We start from the raw sequence: 15,867 nt of genomic DNA on the forward strand, positions 1-15,867 counted from the left end.
ATAAATTAGACCACCAGGGAATGGGGAGATCTGAAGTGGCGGAAGGGCAATATTGCAGATAAATGCGCTGCGCTGAAAGCTTCTGCGCCACAGAAGAAGGAAATTTACACTGTGACACCTTGGAATCAGATTAAAGCCGTTTTAATGTTTGATAAACTGCCACCTTATCTGCAAATATATATAGCGATTTAGTCGGTTTCTCCTCCATGTGTGTGTGTGTTTTCACTCCGAGAAAGGATCCAGTGATGAGAGCAATTAATGACGTGAAGAGACAATTACAGTTTATACATTTGGGGCCTGTGTGTTAGTCTGAAAGGGATTAACTTAGCGCTTGCGTTTGTGTTCTGCTTACTTTCAATTGGCTCGAGGCCTTGTGTTTGGTCTTGTTAGTGCCAGCGGCCCCGTTTCCCAGTGAAGAGTACACTTCAGCTGTGATGAAGTATCCAGGAACGCAGAGGTTACCAGTGGCTGCTAATTAACCTCACATTGTGTCGGCTAACAAAGAAACAAAGGAACAAAGTGGAATTTCAATGTAGGAGATTATCACAATCACAATGAGCGTAGTGCTGGATCATGCACTTAATAGGGATTTTCACACTGGCCATGACAACATGAGATTGGATCAAAGACAGATGAAGTTACATTAACAAAACAATGCGGTCTTGTTATGCAACAACAAGCAGCCATCTGGGCCTTCTCCGCTAGAGGAAAAGGCTCCAAGTGCGCAGCATCTCCAGGATGATCGTCTTCCTCGACAACTTCTGCGAGATTGTATTGGATTGTGAGAACTTTATTGCGGCTTTGTTCTGTCTGAGAAGGAGGTAGCATCCTTCCTCAAACACATGAAGACAAAGAGGAAACAGGCTGTGTGTTCTTCGCTGGTTATTGTTGTCTCTCTTTCTGTCCCACTGGCTGAATGGCAATTACTGCCGACTTCCTATCCAGAGCGGAGCCCGGGCCCGCTGAGGGTGCCCTGACCCCGCAGTATCCAGAGGGGAGAGACAGGAGCTGTCAAAACTTACACCTCGCCCCAGCTCCCGTGGGGAGTTCTCTTCCAGCTGCTGCCCCACGGGGGCTTTGCTGCACACTCCTGCTAATCAGCTCCATCTCATCTCTGGAAGAAACCAGCCCCAAGTGGATGAAGGCCCCCTTTCTCACCTCTGCTACCCCTAGTGCACCTTTGAAGTCCTGTGTAAGTGTTAGTTTATGGCTGGAGAGGGTACGATAAGATCCCAAGGAAAGGTGATAAATTAGCTTTTCGTCCCACATTTAAAAGGGGAAATAGCGGGCTGCTAAAATCCACAGAATCTGTTATAGTTCTAACACCTAACAGCTAAAGCACTTGAGAAGCAAAAACATCGCAGTGTCAGATCTGTTAAGTACCTTCATTACAGCAGTTTGTTTGTACGGGCGTTTAACCGGCTCCCCACACGGAGGATCTGTATAAACAGACATTTGGTCAAACTCTGGCTGTTGGGACATCTTTGACAGAATTATTAAATATAATTATCCAATAGCCTGAAAGTCCAACAGGTTCACTAGACAGAACAAGCTGGGACAGAGCAGACACTTTTGGCTCTCAGGCCACACCCTTCACCTGCATTCCAAATTAAACACCTTCAATTAAAGTGGAAACATAAATGTCTTAAGAATAGAATTAGATATTTGCTTTCACTTGGACCCTGCTAAAGAAAAGAAAAGCTTGCTGATTTTTTTTTCTTTTTCTAGCAAATCTATACATTAAACATGTAAGTTAGCTGCGGAGGCTGAAAGCTGAGGATGACAGGGCTGGAGCCTGATATTTGATGAATGGCATTTCGGCTGATTTTCTCACCTTGTCTCAACCCGCCCAACACTTTGCACACACTGAGGCGAAAACAAGTGATCCATCTGCATACGGAGACGGCGCGCTGTTGGATCACACACAGGACTGTAAACTGAAAAAGGAAAACATGTCAGAGTCACTGCACGCAGAGAGAAACGCTCATTGAATGTTGTGTTATTGATAAAAAATCAAGGTTTTGCAGCCTGAACAATATATGATGGCTGCACTTTATGTCTCCTTACAATTAGAACATCAAGAAGATTTATATGAGTGAAATATTTCCATTTTTTAATTCATAAAATCCTTGTTTTGATGATGACCCTGACAGCAGGAGCTCCTTCATTTGCAGCTGTGACAATACACATCCCTATCCTGAATATCAATTATCACCCCATTTCCTAAAACCACTCTATATGACACCTACAGTGGATCATTTTAAAAATACCAGCACAGGGCTACACTGGAAATTCTTTAAAAAAAAAAACTTCATTATACATTTTTTCCCCTCTTCTTCAAATTTATTGCGTGAAAACTTCCCTCGCAGTTTGTAAAACGGAACCTACGGCCTGCTATAACTTCCACTGTCTGTCGCAGCTCAGTGGTATTTTGCCGCTGCCACCCGCTGACATAATTTGTTTCACAGTCACCACCCAGCAGCATGAATCAGATGTTGACACTCTAATTTCATGCACACATGGGTGTTTGGCTGAGCCAGCCTTGAATGTTGCTGCATCCCACCCGCCCACCCTCCTCCTCCTCTTCGCCTTCCTCCCCCCCTCCAGCTGCCCACTATACCTGCCCTTTGCCCTCCGACACAGCCATGTAATGTATTTAGCCTGGGAGTCACTGCACATTATGACTGATGATTTAACCATATAACGCCGCAATCATGGGTGTGAGCTGGAACTTGTGGAATGCTGCATGATTTTAGGAAACAAAAATATGATCTTAAATTGAATATTATGAAGGTTAGGACTTTGTTGGAGTTGTTTGGACACCTTGAGGGGTTCAAAATAATGTCTGAAATTGAGCTTTCTTATTCAGTATGTCCCTCTTCCAGCTCTGTTTACCTCTAAACTAAATCTGTTTACCGTGGTCCTACAGCTCCGTCTGAAAATATTTGTTTTTGCTTTGTTGTTTTTAATAAAAAACTACATGCAAGAAATAATAAAATACAGCCACTAGCCATGCTTCAAAATGTCAAAGGCCTGTCAGGGATTGACACATTTGCCGAGTCTAATTAATGCAAGTTTTGTCTATCACTGATTATTTCTTCTAAAAGTCGGCGCTTGACAGGCTGCTGCGGGAGACAGGATGAGCTACCTGGTGCTGCTGCTGGTCGGCGTCCTCATTCTGTCAGCTCACGACTCAACAGCAAGTGACCAGCAGCATGAATATAAGCTTCAAAAAAAAAAAAACTGTAAAAACATATAACACATCTGACAGCCTCTCTCATGAGTGAGCATAAATCTCCAAGATAAACACATAAAAAACCAAGTTGTTTGTGTACAATGGAAGCCAGACAACGGCGAGGCTTTCTCCTGAAAACACTCGCTTCCTCTTTGACAAATATCCAAACAGCAAACACACAGTAAATAACGGCACCCTGTCCGTATCAGTTCCCTACTTGAGGTTAAGTTGAGTTTATTGCAGAGGCCACTGCCTGCATGCATTAAGCAAATCATAAATTATACATGCTAATTACCTTGGGCCACCACTTTAATGAATTATTTTAATTAAACTACAACATTGGGGTTTTGCATGTGGTCTATATTTCATCGCCTGCCTGAGATGACCTTCTTCTTTGTCTAAGTGGAACATAGTTGAGAGAACAAGGACAATGCAGACTTGGATTATACAAGCGAGTTCATGCTGATGCCACTGAAATGGCAACAAGAGGATTTATTTGTTTTAGGAAAGAAGGGGGGGAAGGATGCAAACTGGTTGGGAAGAAAAACTCTGGGCACTGATTTAAAAGTGTCCAAAACAGCTAATTTTTTTTTTTTTTTAGGGGCTTTATTCAGAAGAAAAGCGTTTTCCAGACAGTTTGTTACAATTAATCAGTGTCAGAGATGCTTTTTTCATTATTTTATAATATCTTCTTTCAGTCCCACCTGTTATATAAATGCTTTTATTCTCCACTTGCTCTCTAAAGGGTTAAATCTGTTTGATTATTTGCTCAGGAAAAGTTGTTCATTTGTGCCCAGTGAAGACACGATTCTTCCAATTCAAATGAATCCTCTTTATCTGAAAATTGCAAGATTGCTTTTTAAAAAATGCAATAAGTGACATTTTATTATTGCATTTATTTTTACTACATAAGGCTTTAAACAAACAAACAAACAAACAAACAAACAAAACTTTTGGTTATTTTTTTACATCTCACATTTGGATGTGACAATGAACGACTTCTTATTCATAAAAGTTCTTTTCAAACATTTATCTGTACATTACATAAATCTTTTACTTAGAACAATGCAATACAAATAAAAGTACACTGAAATCAAAATAATAAAAATAAAAAAGCACAAATATAAATATGTAGTAAATATATCATCGCATCATATGCTGTTACAAGATTTTTCCACTTGTGTCACACAGGTGTTATGGGATTTTTTTCCCTCCCCAACAAGCTAAATTTAAAAAAAAAGTTTTATAATAATGTAGTTTTAATTCTCACGACCGGCCAGAAAGAGATCTGTAATTAATCTGATGCTAAATTATAATCTTTCAGTTTCAATTCATTTAATCACCCAGAGTCAGAATTAATGTTACACACACACAAATGCACAAAGTGGAGGGGGGAGAAGAGGGGAAGAAAGAAAAAGGAAAAAAAAAAAAAAGAACTAACACTGTTGTACAAACAGTCCATGGGGGAGGGGTGGATTTAAATTCCAAAAGGGTCTCGCAGCTCGTTTCCTAGTTCCCCAGTCAGCAATGTGTTTGTGAAAAAATCAGTCTTTTTGTCTTGCTGAAAAAAGGCTAAATCTACATTGGTGGCCCAGTCTAAGTTTACTATTCTTTGCACTTTCAATACAAGTGAATGAGGGAGAATGAAGTGGCCCGAGACCCTTTATTTGATCTACTGGATTCCATAAAGTGACGGAATTCTAATGTATTTGTTTAATACCCCCCGAAATAGGCTGATGCTGCTTTCTGCACAGGAGACACAGAAACCGCCTCGTTTTTAAAATTATATATTTAATCCGTTGCAACAATTATTTTAAGATTATTTTTAAAGCAGACTTCTTTTTTTTTTTTTTTCCATGTGTGTTTATAAACCTGTTGAATAAAGGCTGCTGCTAATGGGAGAGAATCACCAGGTCGATGGAGGGAAACATGAGCTTATTTAATCAACCCTCTCTCTCTGTGACATTTGAAAAAAAATATGTAAGGCTGTTGATTCGGAGGCAGCTTTTCTAAATGTTTATTGTCGGGCCCGATTGTGTTTGGTTCAGCTTGATGAATGAGGCTGGTTGTCTGCGCTGTGGCCACAGCATCGCAGCTCCATGCATCCTAATCGGCTGCACGATTCACTTCTCTTCCCACAGCTTGCCCCTGCCTTCCCCACACACAGATCTGGATGGATGTTATTATTATTATTATTATTAATATTATTAATATTATTATTATTATTATTGTTGTTGTTATTATAGTCGAATTTCAGAAATCTAAAAATTTGACAGCTAAAAAATAATGATCAGAAAAATGCGATCTGGTAATAATAATAATAATAACAATGATAATAATAATAATAACATATGTGTCATCGTCCTTGATTAAATCTTCAGAAACATTGTTGATTGTTTACTTCACTTTTAATGAGAAAATATTTCGATGACCATTTTTTTTCCAATTCATTGCAGACTGTTTTTTTTTCCCAAAGCACGCATGCTTGCAAAAAAAATAAAAAAAAAACAAAACAACAACAATAACAACAACAACAGTGACAACACAATTTTTTTAGAATGCATGCTTTACCAAAAAAATAAAAATAAAATAAAAAAACAAAAGAATTTAAAAAAAAAAAAAAAGAATGCATGCTTTACCAAAAAAATAAAAATAAAATAAAAAAACAAAAGAATTAAAAAAAAAAAAAAAGGAGTACAAATTTACAGCATCTGATACACATGGTCACCACAGCCTGTTTTTTTTTTCTTTTTTTTTTAAAATTAAATGCTTCACAGAACATTTTTTTTCTGGAAAATAGATATCTAAAACATAAAACTAAAAAGTGCATTTTACAACATTTCAGTATCAGTTATTTGCAATATTCACATCTTGCATTTTGAGGACGTCTCACAAGATTTCAGTTTGCTGTCTTTTCTTTTTTTTTTTTTTCCCTTTTTATTTATTTATTTTTTTACACGGATGGTAAGAACAAATCTAAATCCTAGTCCTATTTGGTATACCCTTACCCATCATTCCAGTATTAAAAGCAAACAAAAACACGGAGCCATTGCCTCGCAATTTCATTGACATTACAGTGGTCACACAGAAACGGTGCAAAAGTTTTGCTGTTTGATAAAACTGAAGGAAAAAAAATAAAAACAAATATTAAATCTGCCAAAAACAAAAAGCCTTCTTCCTCCTCCTGGATCCCCTTCAGTGGCTCCAACTTTCAACACATTTTCACAACAAACTGAAAAATAGAACTATCATCAAATAATTTATATTTTCAAGAGCAATACTTCGCTGTGCGACTCTGTGCTGGACTTGACACAATTTAAAGCGACACATTCAACACATATACACAAATAAATCGATATGCAACTGCAACTCGCCTTGATAGTTTCTCCGACGGCAGAAAATAGGCTATAAACTTTGGGTTTGGTAAAAGAGAAGAGTAGGGGAGGGAGGTGGAGGTGGTGGAGGTGGAGGTGGAGGGGAGGGAGGGAGGTCGGCCTGGGAGCCTGGCCAGCAGTCCGGGTCTCACCGCAGCAGTTCTGGCGGTCAGTGCACGGCCACAGACTGCAGCGTGGACGGGCTCGTCAGAGTCTCGCTCGGGGTGGCCGGGCTGCTTTGGCTCGTCGCTGTCTGTGGGGACGTCGGGCTCAGAGACTGCGGAGAGTTTGATAGAAACGCGGGGATGTGGGGAGGGAGCGCCGAGAAACCGGGCATGGAGGTCGGGGTGGGTTTGATTGGCACGGGGATGGCCGGTAACGACTGCCCCCCGTGACACAGGGACTTGATGGGCACGCCGTAGGCACTGTAGTCGCTGCTCGCCATGGAGATGGGGGCCGCCGTGTCAATCACGCTGGTGTTGTACATGTGGGGCCAGGCGGTGGTCAGCTGGTTGTGGAGGGGGTAGCCGGCGGACATGGACTGCATGGTGGAGAACGCCAGGCTTCCCGGGACTTTGTACTCTCTGGCGATGATGTTCTCGATGGCGAACGGGTGCTTAAAAGTTGACGTCTGGGACACTCCGAGGTTGTAGGTCGACATCTGGGGAAGGTGCGTGCCGGTGGCCGCCAGGGCGCTCAGCCTCAGCTTGGCTTGCTGCTGGAGGTAATGGGCGGCATCCGACTGCTTACTGGGGGCCAAGTGATCAGACGCGCCCAGCACTTTGAACCTTTTGCGGCGCCTCAGAAAACTTCCATTCTCAAACATGTCCCCGCAGTTGGGGTGCAGAGCCCAGAAGCTGCCCTTACCTGGCTGGTCTGGGCGCCGGGGGATCTTAATAAAACAGTCGTTGAAGGACAGGTTGTGCCGCAGAGAGTTCTGCCACCGCTGCGTGTTTTCTCTGTAATAAGGGAATCTATCCATGATGAACTTGTAAATTTCACTGAGAGGCAGCATCTTCTCCGGGCAGCTCTGGATCGCCATGGCAGTGAGCGAGATGTAGGAGTAAGGAGGCTTCTGGTCGCTGTACGTGTTTCTCCCCGGACGAGGCATCCTCGAGATTTTCAGAAAAGCAAATAATGATAACAATAAAAAAAATAAAAACAACAACCGTAGTCTCCTTTAATTCCTTGGCTTGCTGCTCGTCATGAAAACGCTGGAGGAGGAAAGTTTCGGTGCAGGCGACGCCGGAGTTGCGCTGCGCGTAAAACAGCCGGTTTGTGCGCCTCTGCGGTGGGCAAGGCGAGCACAGGCGAGGACGGTGCACATTTATGGAGTGACGGGGCTGCTGTAAGTCTTTCTTGCAAAGTAAGTCAGCTTGTCCCGCTAGCAGAGTTGAATAGACTTCATTTGGCGTCCTTGATAAGACTAGCTAAGCGTATGCCTCCATGGCCTTCCTCTAACCATCTGATAGTTTTATGTAGTGACATGAGCAGAAAAGACCCCTGTAGAGGCGCTCCATTAATGTGCCACCTCTTTGCTATCACATGACAATTGCCATGGGAGGAGGGGGCTGGGAGGAAGGCATAATCTGGTTTCATTTACACCTATTTACATGGACACCTTGGGCCAATGGAAATCATTTCCATTTGAAGACAGAAAAAGGGGGCGAAAAGGCTCGGTAACCGGAATTGAACTGCGATGGCACTCAGTGTGTGAAGGTATGCGCTAATACTTTACAGTTACACTTCACACGTAGGCTGTGGAATGCGGACTGACATTAAAATGATGGGGCATATGTAATATTGTTTTAATATGAGGCAGGTTTTTAACAATGTGGATGCGCTGGATTTAAAATGTACTTGTGCAGTGCTGTGTGTGAGGAGTGAAGGAGGTCCATGAAGTGTTTCAGCATGCTGATCTTTATTATTATTTGAATGAAAAGCTGATTTTACAGATAAAACGCTGAGAAAATGCTTTTTTTTTTTTTTGCTTTCCCCCCTCCCTCCACTAATTACACTCTAATATTGTTTATGCACACGCCATACAAAAAATAATTCGCCACGAGCAAGTTTGTTGATGAGCCGACTATTAGTTTTTCTCAGCTAATTTCGCCCAAAGCTGAGCAAAGGAAGTAGACGATATGAAAACATCACCACAATGCAAACAATGCTGTTCAAACCGAAACTTCATGAGGCAATCAGGTCTATTGTGTTTATGTAAAGAAGATCCAAAAGTACTTCAGAAATGCAAATAAACCCTTGAGGATGGTGTGGCGAAAACTGTATAAAATATCCATAAGTCAATTATATGAATGTGAAAACCAAATGGGAAGCCTATTTTGAGCTATTGCTATTCAAGCTTTTGGCCAGGGCCACCTTTTTCCGCTTGGAGGGTTTGCAATGCCAGGGACCACACACACGCACACGCAGATTTACTCATAATTTATGCTAATTTCCCCCCATAAACCCACAGTGCACCCCATCACCAGTCTGATGGATTACGAAAAGAATCGCATTGCGGGGGGACACCGAGCTGCTTTCAACCCAGAAACCAGGAGCAGGCTGAGGCAGAGCTGCACAAGGACTGCTTTAAGAGCTTCGACTCCTCAATCAACAGAAATTAATTAATTAACTCACTAATCATTTTAGAAAAATAACATTTTAAAAGGGAAAAATGGAAACGGCTGTTTCACAAAGACGTGCGTAATTGTGCCATAATTTTAAATAAATAGGAAAAAAAAGTTACTTTGTTTTGCAGTTTCTAGAAGGAAACTTGCAGCTGTTGCTTTTTTTTTTAAATTTCCTACACACTGGCTTTTAACACCTGTCATTTCACATTAATGTTCAGCTCAAAAAAGGTTTTGTCTGAAAGGAAGTGGCCCTGTCGACCCATCTTAAACAGCGCGGATAATGACAACACACTGCCAACAGCAAACATCTTCTGACATCCAGCCTCTTCATTCAGCCAAAAAAAACCATACATACGCATTATTATTAGATCTTAATTAGATTAATATGTCTGTGCACACAGTTAGATTAGTGCGTAATTTGCACATTTGTTTCGTGCAAAAAAAATTACGCATGCAAAATGTGATTTTTACGCACGATTAAAAAACGCACTGCAAACGCTGAGACGTGCAGCGAATCAGGTGGATTTTACGCACTGTTCTTTTTTTTTTTATTCTTTACGCATGATTCATAATTTTAACATTTTCCCCTTGAAATTAATAATCGCTGTCAGTTTATTTACTCGCAAAAAAAAAAAAAAAAACTCGCTGTCATGCTTTGGAAGTTAACCTGCGACACTCGCATTAACCAGCCGAGTCACACAGGCAGGGAGAGGTGTGTTGTTTTTTTTTTTTGACTCCTCTCACTCACAGACGCAGTGGCTTTTTGAGCTTCAGGGTTATGGGATATTGGTAGGCCTTTTGTCCCCCGTCGAATGCACACACTGAAAATACCACCATGACTCTGAATCTGAAAAGGTTTTTTTTTTTTTTTTTTAGCTGCTCCCAAAACTCCCGAGTTCAAGCAGCAGTAGATCAAGTCTGCACTATGTTTGGTCATTTGTAGAAACCCGAACAAAGGTTGGGATAAGCCAAATTGCATTGCACTTGTGAACCGTGCCTCAGTCTGAAGTATCCTTTATAGCAGGAGGGGGACCAAGAACAATTTTGTGTGAGCTTTAAAAAAAAAAAAAAAAAAGGGAGAAAAAAAAAGGAGTGAAAACAAAGGGCACTTTCTGAAACATCTTAAAGTAGAGTAGTGAGGCGTGACATTCCCAGGGTGACGAGACACAAAAGCTGAGGTCATGGGGATGAAAAAGAGAATCAAACAGCCACTTTCACACGTCTGCCCTCCTCTGCTGCGCCCCCCGAACACAATAGGAAACAAATGTTGTTAAAAGAGGATCGATGCCATTCATCCTAAAGCAGCGAATGATAGCCAAACAATATTGTCACAGTGAATCGAGTTGAGATATGCTGCCACCCAGACCTACGGAGAGGTGGAGAGGAGCTGCTATTCAGGGAACGATTAGGGGGTTGAATTTAAGCCCAGAGTGCTGCTTTCTAACGCAGGGGAACGTTTATTATGGAGGCTCAAGTTTGGAAAATGAAGATCAATTAATAACAATAACGCAAATGTGGTTTTTACGCATCTATTTTTTGTGGAATAAATGTTTTAGTGGGGGGTAAAAAAAAATAATTTTAAATGTGATTTCAATTTGTCTTTAACTGTTTTTCAGGTGCACCCTGGCTGCTGAAGCTCCATGCCAGACTCCAGGCAATGTAGATTTAGGCAATTAACCAACCAATAAATAAACAAATCATCGCTAGAGGTGCAGAAACTTTCAAGGCAAACATTTGCGATCCCGATGAATGGGATGCAAATTAGCGCAATTTTCTATTTGACTTGTTTTGCATCTCAGATTATCACCACTGCAAGATTTATTAAGGTTGGATTTTTTGTTGTTGTTGTCTGCTGGCCTCTATGTTAAACACACAGGTATGTAGTTTTGTTGTCTGCTGCAAAACTCTCCATCCAACCCCCCCTCCACTTTTTTTTTTTTTACAATAGGCTTCTAATTAAGTCCGTGGTGATTTCAGCCCCCAGAGATGTTTTACGGTGCAATTAAGGACGCGTTGATGATAAGGTATGAATATTCAGCGGAATGACAATTAATTAGCAGACAGAGTGCTCTCACAAGAACCTCCTCGATGGAAAAAAAAATTTAGCCTATATGACGGGATGTTCACACTACTTAAAGGCCATCTTCACATGCTGCCCCCTTGAGTATGAATTTTGACCAGAGCCAGAATTTAAGGGGACAAAAAAAAAGAAAATAAATCCCCACATCACATTTCAAAACACTGATCTCAGAATGTAGGGATTTATTTTAATTTTTTTAAATATGTATTTTATTTTGAAAATAATAATAATAATAATAATAGGGATTAGATGCTCCTGGCAGCCCAGTCCATTAGCCATGTCTGGGTGACATCAGAGGGAGTACCTGGAAGAAGGCCTCAGGGCATTCCCAACATATGCTCGGATTATGCTTAATGGTCTAATTACATAAATTAGGCATTCATTATACGGCACATCATCTGTAACAGATATCTCAATTGTACAGAGGCGGGAACATCTAATTCAATTTGTCTAGTTTCATCCAATTAAACACTGAAAGAGGTGGAGAGAAGAAGGGAGGAAAAAAAAGAGGGGAAGAAGTATTGATCACATGGCTTCATTTATTTAAAGAGGGCACCGAGGGATTGGTTTTTTTTTTCTAGTTTGGAATTTTTATTTTTTTTTAACTACTACTTTTTAAAAAAAGATGATCACTAAGAGGAGCAGTTTCACTCAGTGGCCATGAGATGGGGACAGTGTAAATGGAATTGTTCGCTAAATAGTAGTTTAAACGAGCCACTTCTTATTGAAAGGTCAGTATAACAACACATGTGCTGTCTATCTATCTATCTATCTATTGACAATATAAAAACTGTCCCTCTATCTACTGTATGAAATTGTCTTCAGGCACATGAGTGTGTGTGATGAAGTGTGTGTGTTTGTGTGTGTGTGTAGGAGGAGGGTGTCCCAGTTCATTGACTCCATATGGTGAGAAACAGCAGGACTGATGAGTGCACTACCTGAGGTCCGTGTCTGTGCTGTCGACTGTAACCAAAACACAGGCCCCTGACCTCCCCCCCCTCTGCATAATTCATTACAGACAAGACAGTGGCGCTCCCGCTCTCATTTCATCATTTAGCTTTTGGTGACAGATGACTCGATGACAACAAATCATCCTGTTAAACTACACGTGATACTTAGAGAGCTGACAGATTTTTTTTTAAAGAAGAAGAAGAAGAGTGTCGGCGTGTGACAGAGAAGATGAGAGGAGAAAACAGAGTCCGTATCAATATTGAAAAGAAAATGCAAAGCCCTCCTCACTGCACTATGTATCACCTTATAATGAACCACCATCCTGTGAACAATTCTCCGTTACTGTATATATTGTTGAAAATGAAAGAATAATGCAATATTAAGCGACGTGAGATCATAATATATTAACAACAAACTCAACAGAAGAGTGAACTTTCATCATGAGGAGGAAAGATAAAAGGGCCTTTATGCAAAAAAAGAAAAAAGAAAGAAAGGTATGGATTAACATAGGTCAGTCACATCCACAGTTATCTTTCATAGAGGATAAGAATGAGGTGGAAGGCTTTGAGGTGGATGAATCTCTGCAACTGCACAATGAGGGCGAGATCACAGGATGGAGAAATATTTATGAAACCAAGTTTAAAGGATGGAGGTGGCGGAGGGGGAGAGATGAGGGTTTTATAATCTTAAGCTCCTCTGAACTGTCATTAAGCAGCGACGTGCAGCCCACCCAGCTGACAGGTGACACATTAAGTGAAATGGATCAATATGGGGTCACTTTAAGTGAAATTACAACCTCTCCAGGTCAGAGTTGTAAGTTTAACCTAAAACCTTTAACCTTTCTGTTTGCATTGACTAATCTATTATGTTTTTATTGCTGCAAAATAAGAAGAAGAAGCACCTTTTGAGAACCGACTGTAAGCCTGAAATTAGTTTGTAAGGTAATGACGAGGGGGGAAAAAAATGAAAGAAAAAGCTTTGAACTCAGGGTTCAATTCTGAGAAAGTTGACATGTCCCCTGTAACGCCACCAACACGTCTCCCTCCTTTGGGGGTTCGTGTGCAAGACGTCTAACTGAGGCAAATCCCTTTTTATTGTGAGCCCCGTGTGGTTGGAAGGCACGGTCCTTTGTGTGGCTCATGTTCATCCAGACCTTGGCAGTGATCAGAACACACTTAACCAACTGGGACCAAATGAGGGGGCATTTTGTTCCGTCTTTCATCTTATACATCAGGGAAATGCCTGGTCTCCACGGATGGTTAACGGAGCCAAAGACCAGAACAGCACAATACACAATAAAAATACAGGAGTGTTTACAGCGCGTGTAAACAAAAACACATGGCTGATGCCGGGGACACCCAAAGGGAAGGTAAAAGACTGAAAAAAAAAATAAACATGTCACAGGAATTTTAACAAAAAAAGGTTTGCAAACATAATCTATTTGTGGACATCTAAGAAGCAGAAAATTAGAACACCTAAACTTTGCTCTTTTTGACCTACATCTGTAAGGTGGCTGCTTTTTTTTAAAGACAAGGGTTTGTTTTAAAGTCTATTATTTTACAAGACAGAACTGCAGCGACGGCAGCAATGCTTGGTCCTTGGCTCAACACAATGACCAATCACCAAGGGCCACTTCTATTGATATGTTTTAATTGGTGCGTGATATATGCCGCTGTAAGACGCACATTTGCATTGCTAAGCATAAACAAGCATCCCAGTAAATCACAAAGAGCTTTAAAGAGGAACGCAAACAAGAAATGTTGCATGGTACGCTTTGAACTGCTCTTTATTGTTGACCGGCTCAATGTGCCTCCTGCTGAAAGGTAATATGCATGACACATTTCCAGGCACTAATTCATTTGTTCAGTAATAGGGGAGCTAACCTGTGCTGAAAACATGGGTGCAGTGAGGAAAAACATAAAGGTCCTGTTAATCCACGGCTAATCAAAGGGGCACAGGAAGCAACCCAGCAAAAAGGATTTTGTCACATTAATTAAAGCGAGACTCGAATACTTGTGTGTCCGCAGAAGCATGCTCATAAGGCAGGGCACAGTACGGGCTCGGCATCATTATTCCTGGTAACAGCGCGAGGATGCAACCGCTAACCGGCGGCCGAGGGGCCTAGGAAAGCGTGGCTAATGTGCACAGAAAAATATGTGTTTACGTGTCCGAAATCCCGTTGATTAAGGGTTCTTGTAAGCGGCGCTGCAGCTGATATAGGAGGAGATTTATATTTTTTGAAGGATAGTAGTAATAGAACTGATGAACTGTGATGTTGATTACTAGACACTTAAGGGTCCGCACTTGAAAATAATGCTGTTGACTCTGACCTGTTCGGGAGCAAGTACTTCAGATGTGACAAGGCATTTGAATTATAGATGGAAGGTGGGAGGGGAAATATACACAGACTGCATGCACACAAAAGAACGCAATTACATTTCTATCAAACAAATTTAATCTAGAGTTGAGGTTTGTGCTATTATAATGCACTAATGGAAAAAGCAGAGAAGGAATCCTATGAAATGTCAAGTACGGCTGCATGTCGGTGGGGGGAAAGGAAAAAAAAAATCTTTACCGGTCACAGCTACTGTAGGCACAGACAGAGTGTTAACAGGCTTATCAGCAAGGGAGATGTTCAGTTCCCCTGCCTAAACCAAAGCTATTACAATCCCAAATAATTAACTTTCAGCGGAGTAGCCAGTTGTCGTGACAACTAGGATGAGAAGATCTACATGAGGGATCGTTTTGATCAAAAATATCTCACAATAAAAGGTAAAAAAAAAGCTACCGCTGAGTTCTCATTTCTTCTACTAATCTTTTCATTTGAATTCAGACACTAGTTCAGCCGACACTCTTTTGATTGTTTTGATGTCAACTAGTTCTTGATGGCTAATTCAAAATAAACATGGTTATTGAGTCAAATGTTTCATAAAATATATGTGGAATTGATTACCTCACTAGTTTATTTTAAAAGTTTTCTATAAGTCATACAATGTTGTACAAATACAGGCGTGGAATATTGAAGCAGGCTTCTTTACATTGAAAGTGAACAGCCATGACTCGGAGGCAGAAACTGTTTGGATTTTTTTTTTTGGGGGGGGGTATCTAATCAAAGTGCTGAAAGTCAGCTCCAGTTCTGAACTACCTCCAAATCACCAAAGAGATGTTATTCAATCATTACTCTGTTTATGTCTGCATCTCACTGACAGACTCCAACAGGCCTTAAACCAACTCAGGTAATACGGCCCAATAAATCGGCACCAATAAAAAGCATTTAATCGCGAGTGTCAACATGATTAATTGTGCACTAAAATCCATGTGAGACCTCCTAGTCATGGGGGCAGTGAAAAGGCATTTTGCATTTCAGCATAACTGGCACCCGGACAAGCAGTTATGTGAGTCTATCCATGGAATGGTATGAATATCAAATTAATAATTAGTCATGTAATTTCTCCTCAGGAATTACTATGCCTCAAACTGGTTGGTGAATTTAATTATTAGCAGCCTTTTTGTTTCCATGTCCCTCTCATTACTGTCAGGATTGATGTAACGTAAACTTCATTAAAAATTAAAGCAAGAGTCTTAATTATGAGGCTA

At 40.9% G+C, this 15,867-nt stretch overlaps 1 protein-coding gene and 1 long non-coding RNA gene across 2 annotated transcripts in view; both read right to left on the reverse strand.

Annotated features, from left to right (window-relative positions):
- LOC103353682 (uncharacterized) overlaps window positions 1–15,867 on the reverse strand; it is a 39,591-nt gene that overhangs the window by 12,364 nt on the left and 11,360 nt on the right. Inside the window, exon 2 of the long non-coding RNA XR_520017.1 lies at window positions 1,835–1,937. This is a non-coding gene — a long non-coding RNA (uncharacterized LOC103353682). The remainder of the gene's footprint in view (window positions 1–1,834; window positions 1,938–15,867) is intronic.
- Window positions 6,779–7,770, reverse strand: foxb1a (forkhead box B1a). Its single transcript, XM_008276781.1, has one exon. It carries the CDS (start codon window positions 7,718–7,720, stop codon window positions 6,779–6,781), a length of 942 nt encoding a protein of 313 aa, XP_008275003.1. The 5' UTR covers window positions 7,721–7,770.

The sequence above is a fragment of the Stegastes partitus genome, unplaced genomic scaffold (genome assembly GCF_000690725.1).
Source record: "Stegastes partitus isolate 25-593 unplaced genomic scaffold, Stegastes_partitus-1.0.2 Scaffold81, whole genome shotgun sequence".
Taxonomy (NCBI): Eukaryota; Metazoa; Chordata; class Actinopteri; family Pomacentridae; genus Stegastes; species Stegastes partitus.

Bases quoted from the DNA above. Each gene is read 5' to 3' on its own strand.
- foxb1a (XM_008276781.1), bottom strand. From the start codon at position 7,720: ATGCCTCGTCCGGGGAGAAACACGTACAGCGACCAGAAGCCTCCTTAC.